The sequence below is a fragment of the Setaria italica genome, chromosome I, assembly GCF_000263155.2.
Source record: "Setaria italica strain Yugu1 chromosome I, Setaria_italica_v2.0, whole genome shotgun sequence".
In the NCBI taxonomy this organism is placed as follows: domain Eukaryota; kingdom Viridiplantae; phylum Streptophyta; class Magnoliopsida; order Poales; family Poaceae; genus Setaria; species Setaria italica.
This window is the reverse complement of record NC_028450.1, coordinates 10,880,243-10,895,625: the sequence shown is the minus strand read 5'-3', so window position 1 is coordinate 10,895,625 and position 15,383 is coordinate 10,880,243. Positions and strand designations below refer to the sequence as shown.

The 15,383-nt window shown below is 43.3% G+C and overlaps 2 protein-coding genes across 2 annotated transcripts; both read left to right on the top strand.

The window, feature by feature from the left end:
* The first annotated feature begins 6,772 nt into the window (after positions 1–6,772).
* LOC101766670 (MDIS1-interacting receptor like kinase 2) lies at positions 6,773–9,634 on the top strand. The gene is made up of 2 exons (XM_004952169.3): positions 6,773–8,837; positions 8,934–9,634. Exons 1-2 carry the CDS (start codon positions 6,815–6,817, stop codon positions 9,308–9,310), a joined length of 2,400 nt encoding a protein of 799 aa, XP_004952226.1. The 5' UTR covers positions 6,773–6,814; the 3' UTR covers positions 9,311–9,634.
* A 788-nt stretch (positions 9,635–10,422) lies between these two features.
* LOC105914092 (probable leucine-rich repeat receptor-like protein kinase At1g35710) lies at positions 10,423–15,351 on the top strand. The gene is given in 8 exon segments (XM_014804894.1): positions 10,423–10,496; positions 13,820–13,996; positions 13,998–14,188; positions 14,191–14,430; positions 14,433–14,727; positions 14,729–14,913; positions 15,007–15,146; positions 15,148–15,351. Coding segments are annotated over 8 exon segments (1,506 nt in total).
* The last annotated feature ends 32 nt before the right edge of the window (positions 15,352–15,383 follow it).

The window sequence follows — 15,383 nt, the reverse complement described above, 5'->3', positions numbered from 1 at the left end:
GTGTTATTACCCGGTACTAAAAGGCATGGAGCATTTAGTACCGGGTAATAACACCAATATCTCGTGGAGTACCATTTAGTACCGGGCAATACCACCAACTGGTACTAAATGGTGAATGGTGTGACATTTAGTACTGGACGATGTTATTGCTCGGTACTAAGGCCTCTCCACGGATTACTTTAAAAGGAAAGCATATCGAACTCCATCACATGTGTTGTGTCAGTGAGATGGTAAGGAAGGTTTACGCGAGGCTTGAGGTCATGGGTTTGAATCCCACTGACCGCGCACGTGCATATTACGCGTCAAATTTATGTGAGTTGTGACTTGCGACAATGCACGTGTGCGGGCCTCCCGGCTGTTTGTCAATTTTCTTTCTTTATTTTTTGGGTGCAAAGACATTTAGTACCGATCGGTGTTACTGACCGGTACTAAAACCCCTCTTTAGTACCAGACATTTTGGCCGGTACTAAAGGTCGGTTCTCCAGTAGTGGAAAGCGAAGGAATTCGGCCTTTTTTGAACCCAACATGCTGCAGACATGGCCCACATCCTTTTTTTCCTTGTAAGATGAAGGTGGGAGGTGATGCAGCCTTCTTTTTTTCTCCTTTTTCTATTCTATTTTTTTTCTTTTTCTTCCTTTTTCATTTATTTTGTATACATAATTATTAGTTCACCATCTGTATATATTCTATTTGTTGTAATTGTAACATCTCGTATTTTTACGAGATGTTTGAATTTGCAAAAATATGGATTTCAAAAAAAAATTTGTGATGTGGTGTGAATTTTTCCGAACTATAAGATTGTCTTCAGTGAATCTCTCCCAAAACTCTTAGAATTAACTCATAAACTAAATTGAATTGCTAAGGTGAAATGTGTGTTAGTGTATATATTTGGAGTTCATTTGGAATTTTATTTGGATTTGTTGTGTGGGATTTGTATTTGAATTGGAATTCAAATACAAATCAAACTAGAAAAAGCTAACTAAACTTAAACTAGGCCCAAAGAAGCTCACCTAACCCTACCAACCCACCTAACTAACAATCCAACCTAAGGCTAGAGCAAAAACATTAATTTCCAGTTTTCCAAAACTCGAACCTCCGGTTTCCAGCCCAGACCGCCTCCGCGCTGCAGCCACCGCCCGGCCCCACACGTCAACCGCCCATGACACTATTCCTCTTTCTTTCCCACGGCGCTCACGCGCCCGGCATGAGTACGACAGTGACGTGCGCGCCGCGCACGACGCCGGCCCTGTCTGCGCCACTTTTTGCGCTGGCGCCCGTGGATGGCCGCCACGCCGGCTAGCCGCAATCCCTAGCCGTCCAAGCCGCCTAGAACTCTAGCCACCTCCTATTAGAGCCCTGAACCAGCCCCTTCCAGTCCACATCTGCAATTGGGGTTTCTCCTCTTCACCGCCGCCGGTTGGAGAAGAGAAGGAGGAAGGAGGGGGCATAGGAGACGGGGAGAAGACACCGGAGGAGGAGAAGACCGTTGTTGCCCCGCCGGAGAACCACCAAGCCCGCGCCCGTTCGTTCCACCTCGTCACCACACCGCTTCTTCTCTTGCTAGCAAGCCCTGCTCGCCTGGATGAACCGCTGACCCAGCTAAGGCCTGAATCGCGCGTTCGCGCGCATGCAAAGCCCATCACGGCCGAATCTGTGGCAAAATCAGAACTTCCAATTTCCAAATCGGAACTTCCGGTTCTACGCAGCCCAGCCTGCAGTAGGTCCAGAAACCTTAGGAAGTCTCGGCCAAACAAACCCCAAATCCTTGTGTGGAGAACCCTACTTTCCCAAGACCATCCAAAGCACTTTCCCAAGAGATCTCCCCCATGGACATCCAGTTTTCCAAAATCGGAACATCCAGTTTTCCAAAATCGAAACATCCAGTTTTCCAAAACCAGAACTTCCGGTTTCAAACCGGAACTTCCGGTTACAAAGTCGGAGCTTCCAGTTTTACCCCAGAAACTAGAAAACCCCCCACAATAGCTTAGCTACCAACTTTTTAGACCCCCTAAGCTACCTGTAAACCTTTGTGGCAGCTTGCATCCAAATGCAGCTGACCTACAGCATGTTAACTGCTAACTCCTTTGTTTCTTGGTTTTGCCTATCAAATCAAAATGTCGAAAAATGTTTTCGACTTCAAAATTCAAAACCAATTCATTCTAATTCCAAAAATTGTGAAACCGGTTTCATAATATTCATAAAAACATGCAGCACGTGTTAGACTAGGCTTTACTCTTGTTTGGTACTTCTTTGGATGTCTTTTCGATTTGCTTTGCAACTAGACTTTTGGTAATTATGGTAATTGCGTAATTAGGAGCTGCCGGAGACTCGGAGCTGAACCCAAAGCCGGAGCCATTGGAGGACTACTACGAGGAGGAAGACTACTTAGGTTCACACCCATTCGGTTTGAATACCCATTAGGCATTGCTAACTAGTATGCTAGCACTTTATTTCTTCGTATGATGATGAGGAACCATGCATAGCCTACTTTATGCCTTGAATCCTTGTTTGACCTACTGCCATATTACTTATATTTGCTATGTGCGATGCTTGCATGTGTATAGGCTATTGTGATTAGGATTCTTGGCTTGTGTGGGGTTCAAATCGACAGGAGAAGATGTTTTGGGGATACTTGATGGGGTCGAGCTTTACACAACCCAATCTTCGAATTGGGGGCTTGGGGTCCATTCTTGGACGTTCCCTATATGGTACTTGTTGCGGGTACACATTTGAGGAGCGTAGGAGTTGGTGGTGATACCTGTTATGGGTGTAGTTGTGGACCACGTTGTGGAAACGCTTTTGGGAGTTAGGAGCTTGCTCCGGTCTGAAACCAAGTGGGTCGCCATGCTTCACGGGAATATGTTAAACATGCACGCCACTCGTCGAATAATGGGTCTAGGCCCGGGTCGAGACTGGCAAGTGCAATACCATACCTGTTGTAGGATAGAGTATCAATGTAGGGGGAGTGGTGCTAACCTTTTGCCCCCTGATTTGCTTTTGCCCCCGATTGGCCCCGGTGGGAGTGCTTCACAATTTCAGGGTGGTCCTCTGTGGGGAATCGCATCCGAGCCCGGATGCAGGATGGTATCGTAGCTCCCATGTTCTTCGCCCGGTAGGGTGATGTTCAGTCGGCTGATCCCCGACAGGTGTACATACTTTGCAGAGTTATACGTATAGATGTGTCCTCGATCATGGACAATTTGTGAGTGTGCAGGTTTGGACTTGGAGTGAAAGTCCAATCATGAAGAATTCATGAAGGAAGTGGTCACATTGCTTCGCTCAAGGATGCCTGTGGTGAAGATCGGAGATGAAGACTTAAAGCCCTAGCTACCGCTGCGTATGAGTTTTATTTGTCGTTTAGCCCAAGGGGCATGTACAATATTCGTATACCGAGTTGAATCGGATGTAAATATCAAATATTGTACTCTGATTTCATTGTACGGAAATGATATTATGCTGAAATGAGTTCTATACGTGATGGCTACTAATCCAGGGACTATCACAGGGGTATAGGGAGTCGGATTCTCGGAAATGGAAATCCGGTTCATTTCAGTAATAATAATGATTTGTTTTGAACTTTTGATTATTTGTTATCCATATAGAATTATATGCACGTGGAACCATTTTGCTCATTTTTTCTAGAATAATTAAGATGTTCGTGATGCGGATGTGTTTTTTCTCCGTGTATGACAATTTGTTCACGTATGGAGCTACCTTGTTCACTTCTTAGACTAATTTATTTGCAATGCTAATTTTTTTTTCATTTTGTAAACTCATTTGTTCATGATGTCCAGTTTCATTTTTATCCTATGTAATCAAATGCTCACGAAAACTTTAAATCTTTTGGTCGCAGTAAGCTATTATTTGTACATCATGTTTAATCATTTGTTCAGTAATTCTTTGTTTCTGTTGTTAACATATATTTGTTCACAGTAGTCAAAATGTTCTAACTTGATAAAACAAATGTTCTTAAGGAAATTTCATCCAAATATAGTCGAGAGTGGCCTTTTTTTAGATCTTATTTTAATAAATATAATGGTGCAATCAAAATTTCATTTGAATGTTTGATTTGATATTTATAGCATTTTAGCTTCGAAAATACATGCATGTGCGTGATGTCAGCGATTTCATACTTTCTTTGCTGCATGCTTGAATAATACCATCTTTTTTCGCTGCTAGTAAAGTTGGGCTTGATGGACCAGGCCGCTCGTCCTAATCCTCCGGCTGTGTAATTTCTGTGCTGCACATTTGATGCTACGTTAAAAATTTCTGTCGCCTTCAGCAACACGACGACACCCAGCTTCACCCCCTTTTCAAGGCCCCGTAACTATGCTAGAAATTTCATTGGCAACTCAAAATCTTTGGCAAGTCTCTGGAGACCACAAATATTTCACGCTTTGTCTGTCCACCGGTGCTCCCAGCTGGTTAGGAGAAAATAAATTCATGTATTCTTAAAAGCATAATTTTATAGCAGCAAACACATGGATATATATGGAGCCCTCGTGAACGGATCTGAATAGAATAGGAATCGACTGAGAGTAGAGGTGGCTTCTTCACAGGGATATCGTGCATCTTTCCGCATGAGTGGGATAAGAATGCATAGAGGTGGCATGTTTCATTAATTTCTTGCCAACAGGGAAAAAGAAGAATTGAAGGAAAAAATAATATAGATATAGAGATTTTGGAGAAGGAATCGAGTCATGCATGGTCTTTTCTTGTTGATGCGTCACTTTTAATTTTCAATCAATCATGGTGGAGATTAAAGCAGATGTATTATAACTTGGTTCCTCCTAATATACCAGCAGTTTGTGTTTTTTCTTTTTGTCTGGTTATTTTTAGTCTACCATTAATAGATGTATATATGCATATATATTGATATGGATAAGAACCATCAGTGACATAGAACCTATTTTCAGTGACGGTTCGTATTTGGATGTTCTAAACTGCTAGTTCATATTTCAATGTGCTAACACTGCCAATTCATCATGTTGTGAATGTGCAGTGTTGTGTGACCACTAGCATTTCTAAACCAATAGGTAATAATACCCAGTCGATAGGGTTTTATCTAGTATATGATAGCATGTAGTATTACATTAAAATGATGTGTAGCCTTCACTTATGATGCGCTATTGATCCAAGCATTTGATATACGTTAAGAGATAGTTATTATTAACTCGTTTGTGAATGCAGAAGGTACTCAAAAAATATTTATAACTAGAAATGATAAATGAAGTATGTACAAGTAGCTAGCTGGGTTAACTTAGCATTTGCCGGAGCTACTTCTGAAGGTTTCTTTCAGCTTCAGAATTTGTGACGTTATGGGTATTCGGTGTTCATGAAAATGAACGCTATGGGTATTCGCTGTTCATGAAAATGACTTCGCTCTTCTTGGGCATATGCTTTTTACCTGCACCCATAGCGCCTCAGTGGTTGCGTGATCACCATGATAGCACCTTACTGTTTGCTTGACGATGATGGGAGTGTTTTGAGCATATTTTTCGTGAGCCGAGATGCGAAGATGTAGACATGGTGAGATCTTTCTTTGCTAGCAATAGGGAAAAGGATGAATTACTAACAAAGCAAGGATAAAATAAGATATAGACTGAGAGATATCAGAGAGGGAATCGATTCCTGGTCTTTCTTTGTTGATGTCGCTTCTAAATTTTTCGGTCGGTCCTAGTGGAGATTAAATTAAAGCTAATGATAATATAACCTGGTTCCACCAAATATACGGTCAGATTAATTTTCATCGTGTATGATTAACGTGAGACCATACAATTAGATTGATAAACGTCAGGTATAGCCCACTATCACCGTTGATTCATTATTAGAGATGTCACTACCGGTTCATGTTATGAATGAACTAGCAGGGATGGGTTATCCTAAAGCAACCTGCAGTGATGATGGCATGTACTATTATTACTACAACAGTGCTTATTAGCCTAGGTTTATGATGCACTGTGGATACAAGCATTAGAGGTAAGCCTTAAGCGTTTCCTAGAATTAACTTTCTTTCGATTCCGAGAATTTCATCCATAGACGTACTGTCTCAAATAAAGCAATCTAATCAGTCGGCTAACAATGAAATCTCAGTGAACTTAGCAATCAAGCTGATAAAGTGAGCACCCGCACTAACTAGATTCCTTGGAGGTGTTGCCTGCCCAGTCGCCGATTTAAAGTTCTAGTCCTTCCCTCTTTATTTCCATGTCCCGGCTCTACCCTACTCGCTGCCAGATCCAGTTTACGCGGTGGCCCAGCTGGCATTGAAACTTATAGTCCTCGATCCTCATCCTCCAGGCTCCAGCGATGCAGCAGGACGAGCGCAGCAAGCTCCACATGGAAAGCAGAGTGGGGAAGAGAAGCAACGCTCAGGAGCATCTTGTTTGGAAAGCAGATGGAGAATTGTTCCGTGTCCGGGTGAAAAGAAGAAATTGCTTTCCTGATGATTCTCTCCGATCCTGCGTTACTGAGAAGGAAGCTACTCTCGTCAAAAGGCCAAAGCAAAGCGGAACCTCATCATCAACGAATAATAGCATACCTACTTAGAAGATCACACCCATGGTCATGTCTCGGCAACTTTTAATTTTCACTGCTGTACCTGTCGCTCTCGCTGCGTGTTATCACATGCAGTACGCTTTACTGAGTCAAGAAGCTAGTCAAGATAACCGTGTTACACATTTGGTTCTCAAAACATTTTTACAGTGAATAATGGCGCGTCCTAAGTGTGTTCTTATTTAAAGGCCAGCAGGGCTAGTAAGGCCGTCATTCTTACGTGCGTTTACAGCCTCACCACCTAAACACACGCACACAAGCCATGCTTCTCCTCCCTTTCGAGATGTCGCTGCTTCTGCTACTTGCCTTGCCACTCCTTTTCTCCTATGCAAATTCGAAGCTCGATAGTGAAGCGGAAGCCCTTCTTCGATGGAAATCCACCTTCGGCGATGACTCCGGGCCTTCAAGCTGCCTCAAGTCATGGAGCAAGCACATCAGCCCGTGCAACTGGACTGGTGTTGCCTGCGGCACCACGGTGCCTCATGGCCGTGGCTTGGGTGACGGCGGCGACGCTGTCCCAGTCGTGGCCAGCATCTCTCTTCCCATGTGTAACCTCTCTGGCCGGTTAGATGGGCTCGACCTTGTGGCTTTGCCTCGTCTTGCCCATCTAGACCTCAACGATAACAACCTCTCAGGGCCAATCCCACCGAGCATTGGTACACTTGGTGAGCTCACTTTGTTGGATCTCTCAAGCAATTCCCTCTCCGGGCCGATCCCACCCTCCATAGGTAACCTTACACGCCTGACTTACCTCGATCTCTCACAGAATTATCAGTTCCTAAATGGACATCTCCCCTCTACACTTGGCATGCTACACAACTTAAGGAAGCTTGATCTGTGTCGTAATAGCTTTACTGGCCCAGTACCTCCTAGTTTGGGAAATTTGACCTTGTTGGATTTCATTGGCCTTAGCTTCAACAATTTGTCTGGTTACATACCACATGAGTTGGGAATGCTCCATAGGTTGTCGTTCCTGCATCTTCTTGGAAATAGCATCATTGGCTCCATTCCTGGAAGCTTTGGGAATCTGACAAGGCTAGAATTATTGGACCTATCAGATAATCAAATACGCGGCTCCATCCCTTCGACCTTCTGGAATCTGAAATCTCTAAAAAAGCTTGTACTTGCTTCCAATCAGATTAATGGACTGCTTCCATCAGAAATAGGATTTCTAGTTAATCTCACTCATCTAGATCTAAGCACCAATCAGTTCACGGGAAGCATTCCACCGCAAATAGGACAGTGCCGCCATTTGTTGCAGTTGCGCATATCAGACAATTTATTAACAGGACCAATACCACAAGATCTTGGGGAATGTACTGGCCTATATGATCTGGATTTCAGCAGAAATAATCTAAGTGGCACCATCCCAATCACTTTTGCACAGCTTTACCAACTGCATAACCTCAATTTGTCATACAACAGTTTGGGTGGCAGATTTGGGGGCACATCACTACCTTCAGCCTTAGTTTCTCTTGACCATAATATTGATATCTGTGGCGACCAACGGTATGGTTTAACACCATGTGAATCATCAGGGCTTGGTGGCAAAAATGAGGGGAAAAGACATAATAAGCGTCTTATTTTGGCGCTACTTCTTGCTTTCGGTCTCTTTTGTTTCATTTGCCTGGCAATAGGAAACCTGGCACTTTTTTGTTGGAGAAGAAAACTTGCAAAATGCAGGACCAAAAGCAAGCCTGGAGATATGTTCTCCATATGGAATTTCAACGGGAAGATTGCATTCCAAGACATACTCGACGCAACAGAAAATTTTGATGAAAAATATTGCATTGGTTCTGGAGGACACGGGTCTGTCTTCAGAGCTGAGGTTCGAGGAAGTGTCTTTGCAGTCAAGCTGCTCCACTCAATGGAAGACTACACTGATGAAGGAACGTTTAATGCTGAGATCGATGTGCTCACAAAAATAAGGCATCGATGCATAGTCAAGCTGTATGGGTATTGTTCTCACTCTCAGTGCAGGTTTCTTGTGTACGATCTCATGGAAAGGGGAAGCTTAGCATCCATTCTTCACGAGGAACAACTTGCAAGAGAGCTTGACTGGCCCAAAAGAATTGCCATTGTGAGGGATGTAGCTCATGCTCTCTCTTACTTGCACCATGATTGTGATGAACCCATCATACACCGTGACATCAAAAGTAACAATATCTTATTAGACCGTGATTTTAGAGGTTATGTCTCAGATTTTGGCATGGCAAGGAAGTTGAAGCATATTTACTCAAGTTCGAGTACTATCTTTGCAGGGACATGCGGCTATATGGCACCAGGTACATGGCTTTAATCCTTTAATGCTATAACGCAACATGATTTTACAAGTTTTAAAGGAAAACTCATAGTTTTGATAATTTTATTTCTTGTCACAGAATTATCATCTACGATGGTATTGACAGAGAAGTGTGATGTATATAGCTTTGGTGTGGTTGTCATGGAAGTGGTGATGGGAAAGCACCCAGGAGATCTGCTGCTTCCATTCTTTTGCCAAACACAGCAGCATACGAAGCTGAAGGATATCCTGGACCAGCGCGTTGTAGAGCCAACGAGCAACGAAGAAAAGGATGTCATTCTGCTCGTGCTTGTGGCCTTTGGGTGTTTGCAAATCTGTCCTAAAGCTCGGCCAACGATGCAGCAGGTGTGTCAAGCACTAACAGACAGAAGTTGCCCAGCAGCAATCCTGAAGCCCCTTCACGAAGTTACTTTACAAGATTTGCACGACTTCTGCGGCACCATACAGAATATATGATGGCCCCATATATAGTCTCAAGAGTCAGGAACAATTTGGCTTGTGCTTTTGTATCTTATCTACAACGTACTGTTTGGTGAATTTGAGCCCTGTAGTTTGTTTTGTTTCTCCTTCTTTGGTTTTTATCTTTTTGTACAGTTTGAACCTGGTGTGTTGTTTTTCCTTCGTTCGCTTATTATTCAGTAGAGGGCTAGAGGCCTACCCCTCCTTTTCCTTAAAAAAATATCGAGCATGCTGTGCGCCAAACATTTGTTGTAGTCATGAATCATGACAAATTAAAACATTCACCAGATTGCAAGTATAATAATAAAAGGGCTTTGCTAAGGTACTTTGAAATGACTGTGGACCGTCCATTGAAGTGGATCTAAATGACTATTATTACATATAACCTCGAGGTAACATGAGGCATAATATTTATATAACTTTTTATTTTGGAAATTAGGAACAGGCAACTAGCTTGTACTTAGTTGCATGTTTTCTATTTTTATTTTCACAGGTGACATCAAAATAAGAGTTACATTGAAGAAACGTGATGCATGGTATAGTGTGTACATTTTTGTGTCGTGTTGTTTAATGCAAATAAAACATAATGCGACATTCTATATGTATGTAACCTTTTTATTATTATAATAAGGTCATGTTCCTTTAGTCCATGGACTGTTTGGTTCCATGGACTAAAATGGACTAAAGAATAAAAAATATTTTACTCTTCTTCCCTACCTTTTGGTACCCTTGCGCCTACTCCTTCCTGGCATGAAACCAACCCGAAGCGTTCGATTCAGCAGTGGTCGGAGCCGGAGACGTGGACCGTTGTTGGATCTGCGGGCGCCTCCTCCTCCATCCCCACGGCCGGCAGCATCGTCCCCCCAATCAATCCGGCCCTAGCGAGTTACCACCACCACCGATGATGGCAGGCGAGCACAGCAATCAACAGCGGTTGGGGTCGCCACCGACGGCGGCGCGCTCCTCGGCCCGTCGCAATTGGTCCCCCATCATTATCCGCACCTAATCTATTCAAGGGCAGTGGCGGCGGTGGCGACTGGCGATGGCGTCCGCTCTCTCCTCCTCTGCTGCTGCGGGGTGCTGTGCTGGAAGGGAGGGCGGTGGCCGGGATGGCGGTGCCCGGGAGGGAGGCCGAGTGGGAGGGAGGCGACGGGCGGGAGGGAGTCGGGTGGGAGGGAGGGCAGTAAATGAGGGGTAGGGTTGTCCCCAACACCCTTTAGTCCACTTTAGTCCAGTTTTGTAATATCGTGAAGCATTCTGAGAAGAAGTGATGAAGAATTCGTAATTTCATATTCTAATGTGATGTACTTATGATGTAATTTTTCATCCCTTTTTTTCTTCAGCCATTTGTAGGTAGCGCTGATGGAGCACTGCAAAAATCCTTCCATGTCGGGAGACAAGTGACATCATTACCAAGTGTCCAATCTGATAGGCGGATTCAGAAACAGTATGTATGCCTTTTGGTCACATTTATGTCTGCGATATGTTCCTATTCTGTTTCACTTGGCTTAACTATAATGTGGTCATTTAGTTATTTTCTAATGTAACATTTAGACACCACTTATGTAAAACTGTAAAGGGAGAATTAGCTGACATGTTAGTTATGTGACAAAGACAATGTAGTTGCTTGATGATTGTTAAGCAAAAAGGTAGGCTTACAGGGAACACATGGTACTAATGCATGTCAATAACTTGTTGTGCAAGTACTTAAGTTCATCTTCTCTTATTTATGTTTACAGTTTTGCAGCAAATTCCCCTTCAAAAAGTGTTGCAGAAATTTTTGGGAAACAACACTACAACTAACATCAAATTTCGTATTCAGTTCCTAAATCTGACTATTTTTTTTTCATCCACCAGCCTCCCATGTCGCGATCCATCCCGCGGTCGGATGCAGATCAAATCCTTGGGTGCTGACCGAGGGATCACCACGCGCGGCCATGGCAATCAACATCAGCAGTTCTCGACGAAGACCACGACGTACAGCCCTAAGCGACGCCTGGTCCGTGACGCCAACCGAGTTGCGCCCTCTGACATTGTCGAGTCAGCTGCAAGTGTAGAGTCTTACTCTGAACCCATGCTTCGACTATCTCCAATAACCTATCCATTTCGGGCTTTCCAGATATATAAGAAAAATCATTTGTCAGACACAATTTAGAATGAAACAATTATTATAGAAATAGGTAAGTGAAATTTGTTTTAGTCTCATCAGCATGTTCCGTTGAGTGTCACCGTTCACCAGTTTAAGTGTTTTCTCGGAATTGCATTGCGAAGTTTTGGTGCATCTCGTATGTTGTGGACTGCCATACAACAGTAACATGATCGAGTGCAATTTACATTTGTCTACAGACATAATTGCTTGCCAGTAAGATGAGAATGCTATTTATTTATGATTTGTACTGTCCGTAGCAATACACGTGCATGATCCTATATATTATTAAAGCAAGTAAGGCTTCTGCTTTTTTTTCGTCCGTACTGACAAGTGGGGCTGTTGGCTCCTGCAGCGGTTGGCTCTCCATCATCACTGTTCCTCCTCTGCAGAAGGCTGGATATCTCCCGCTCCCCGGCTGCCACGCCGTCGCGGAGCCGGAAGACGGTCCCTTCCGACGCCGTTGAATGCCTGGCGCGGTGGCGCCCTGGACCTGGTGCTCGCTAGCCTGCTGCCGCCGGCTGGCCGCCCCTCGAGGTAATCCTCTCACCCCCTATCACCATCCGCACCTTCGATTCATTCTTGGACTTCGGTCACGCCAGCCTCGCGACGGTTGGCCTTTCTCTAGCGCAGCAGCAAGCAGGGGCCTCTCTAGGCTAGGATTATTCGATTCCTCTCTGGAGCCGCGGCTTCGATTTTTTGTGACCCCCCAATCTTGTGATCTGCTGCTGAATCGAGGGTTCAAGTTGAGTTTGATCCTGAAATTGGGCGTTCTAGCGGCTACCGGCCTGTTCTGCTTTCCTATGACTTGTAGTGTTTAGTTTTGAATTTCTTGTCTCCGCTATTTTCCTCAGTTATTTTCTTTGGCGGAATAAGGATGAAGAGGATTTCTCTTTCGTTTGTTTGATTTGAAAATTTAATGTTCTGAGCCTGAGAACACCCTGAAGCCAGAAGATGTCATCCAGTGGTGTGAATGTGGTGGATACCGCATACTCTATAAGAAGCGAACCCGCTGTAGTAAGGCCACATCATTCCTTCTCTTTTCAGCTCCAATATATGATTGCTTGTGTTCTCATTGCATAGATTGAGGTAGAGCAAACAATGCTATTAGTAAACCTAAAGACCAAATTCTGTTTTGGGGGGCTGATGATAAGCAACCTACATACTTTAAAACATCCTATACTTTAGTGGTTTGTCTTGGCATTTGTTGTTAGCTGTCACAGTGTGAACCAGTTACTTGGGACAGGTGAGTATCAAGTGCCGAATATATGCTGACAGCAATGTCACAGAAATGGTTTTAAAAGTACTGTCGTATAATGGAATAGATGTTAGCTGATTAACAAGCTTGGTTTACTCGAGTATAGAAGTTAATTGTCGAAGACCCAGTTTCACTTCTAACAAATTAGGCCACTATTGACGGGCTATTTACTCAGCTAGGCTTCTTTTTAGAACATTACTTTCAAGTCTCTGTTAGCTGTATCATCGCACTTCTTACATGATGGTTGGAGGGACCCCAAAGAACTCGAGGGGAGTGTCCCCAAGCTCTCCAAAGCTTGTTGGGATGTTAGTGGCCATGTAAGGGAGCTGGAGGTAGACGGCGAGAGCGGCACATCCCACGAAATGTTAGGAAAACCATCGACCAAGCTCTCCAAAGCTTTTTGGGATGTTAGTGGCCATGTAAGGAAGCTGGAGGTAGACGTCGAGAGCGGCACATCCCACAAAATGTTAGGAAAATCATTGGCGTCGATGTGCCATATCAGCAACATCAATTTTCTAATTAAAGATAATGGCTAAAAAATACGATGGGTTTATGGTTTTCTAGAGCTTTCCAGCTCATTTAGATAGATATTCTAGATAATATTGATATTCAATTTACATTTTGCGATAACATTGATCAATCACGAGCTGTTTTTCTTGCAGATGGCTTCTTTGAAATAATTTGAGGACCCTCCATCGATAAATCTAAACGGGACCCACCGGCATAGACGGTGGCAACATTAGAAATGGCAGTGGGTCCACGACAATTGACATCGAGCTACCACCAACTACTCACAGATCCTAAAGAATATAAGAGTCAGCTAGCAAGAAAGAAATAGATATGCACAAATGTCTCACCAGCAAAAGGATGAATTACTAAAAGATGGCGTGCCCTCAATTACTAAAAAAACATACCATTTTTTATTGGTTTGTAGATCCAATCTTGCTCAAAGAAAATTGATATTATTTAGGCCTGAATTTCTAATATTATTGAAGCCTATTTTGAACAAGTCATCTTTGAGGTTTTGGTCATGTTTGCTGGGCAAGGGGTAGGTAAGGATTTTCTTTCCCCTTCCGTTGCAACGCACGGGTATATTTGCTAGTCTAGATTTAAGTAGCAATCAGTTTAGGGGAAGCATTCCATCTCAGATAGGAAATAGCTTGGGTTTGTCAATTTTGCGCATGTCAGAAAACTTATTAATAGGACCAATACCAAAAGAGATTGGGAATTGTTCTGAGCTATATGAGATGGATTTGAGCAGAAATAATCTGAGTGGATTAACCAGAGACTTCAGCGCATCTGCACCAATTACACATTCTAAATTTATCATTTAACAGTTTGAGTGGCAGATTCGAGGACACTTTTACCCCATTAGACTATACCATGGCCTTGCTTGACCATAATATGGATATAGATATCTGTGGTGATCCAAATTATGGCTTGAAACCATGTGTCGTCACAGAGTTAGACAAAAAAAAACCAATAAAAATCTTGTTATGGTACTGCTTCTAGCTTTTGGTACATTTTGCTCCATTTGTCTCGGAATAGGGTGCATGACGATTGTTAAAAGGAGGAGGAAATTCACAAAAGCCAACAGCATAAGTGCACCTCAAGATACGGTCTCCATATGGAATTTTGATGGGAAGGTTGCATTCTAAGACATACTTGACGCAACAGAATGTTTTGGTTTAAAATACTGCATTGGTATTGGAGGATAGGGGCTGTCTTCAGAGCTGAGCTTGAAGGAGGGAGTGTATATGCCATTAAACTGCTCCATTCTGTTGAAGACTATACTGATGAGAAAGGATTTCATGCAGAAATCCAAGTTTTGACGAAAGTCAGGCATCGATGCATAGTCAAGTTGCATGGATATTGTTCTCACTCCAAGTGCAAATTTCTTGTTTACGATCTCATTGAAAGGGGAAGTTTAGTATCCAATTTGCAGGAGGAACAGCATGCCAAGGAGCTTGATTGGTCTAAAAGAGCTGCAGTGGTGAAAGACGTAGCTCAAGCTCTCTTACCTGCACCATGACTGTGATGTACCCATTATACATCGTGACATCAAAAGTAGCAATATCTTGTTGGACCGCAATTTTAAGGCCTATGTGTCCAACTTTGGGATGGCTAAGAAGCTCAAGCATACTTGCTCAAGTTGGAGCACGATCTTTGCAGGGACATGTGGCTATATAGCCCCAGGTACAACACTTTAATCCTTTGTTAGATAATGCAATTTATTTAGAAAGTAAAGGTAAATTCCCCTGATTTTCGTGGTTTCATTTCTTTTCACAGAATTGGCATCGACAATGCTATTTACAGAGAGGTGTGATGTATATAGCTTTGGTGTGGTCACCATGGAAGTAATCATGGGTAAGCACACAGGGGACCTGCTGCTTCCGTTCTTCTGCCGAACAGAGCAGCATACAAAGCTCAAAGGATATCTTGGACCAGCGCATCACAGCACCAACGAGCGACGAGGAGAAAGACATCATCCTGCTCCCCCTGGTGGCCTTCGCTTGCTTGCAACAATGCAGCAGGTGTATCAAGCACTCACAGGCAAGAGCTGCCCAACAGACATCCAGAAGCCCATTCACGAAGTCAGATTGCAAGACTTGCATGATTTATGCGGCACCATAAGGAATATATGATGATTTTGTAGTCTCCGCATT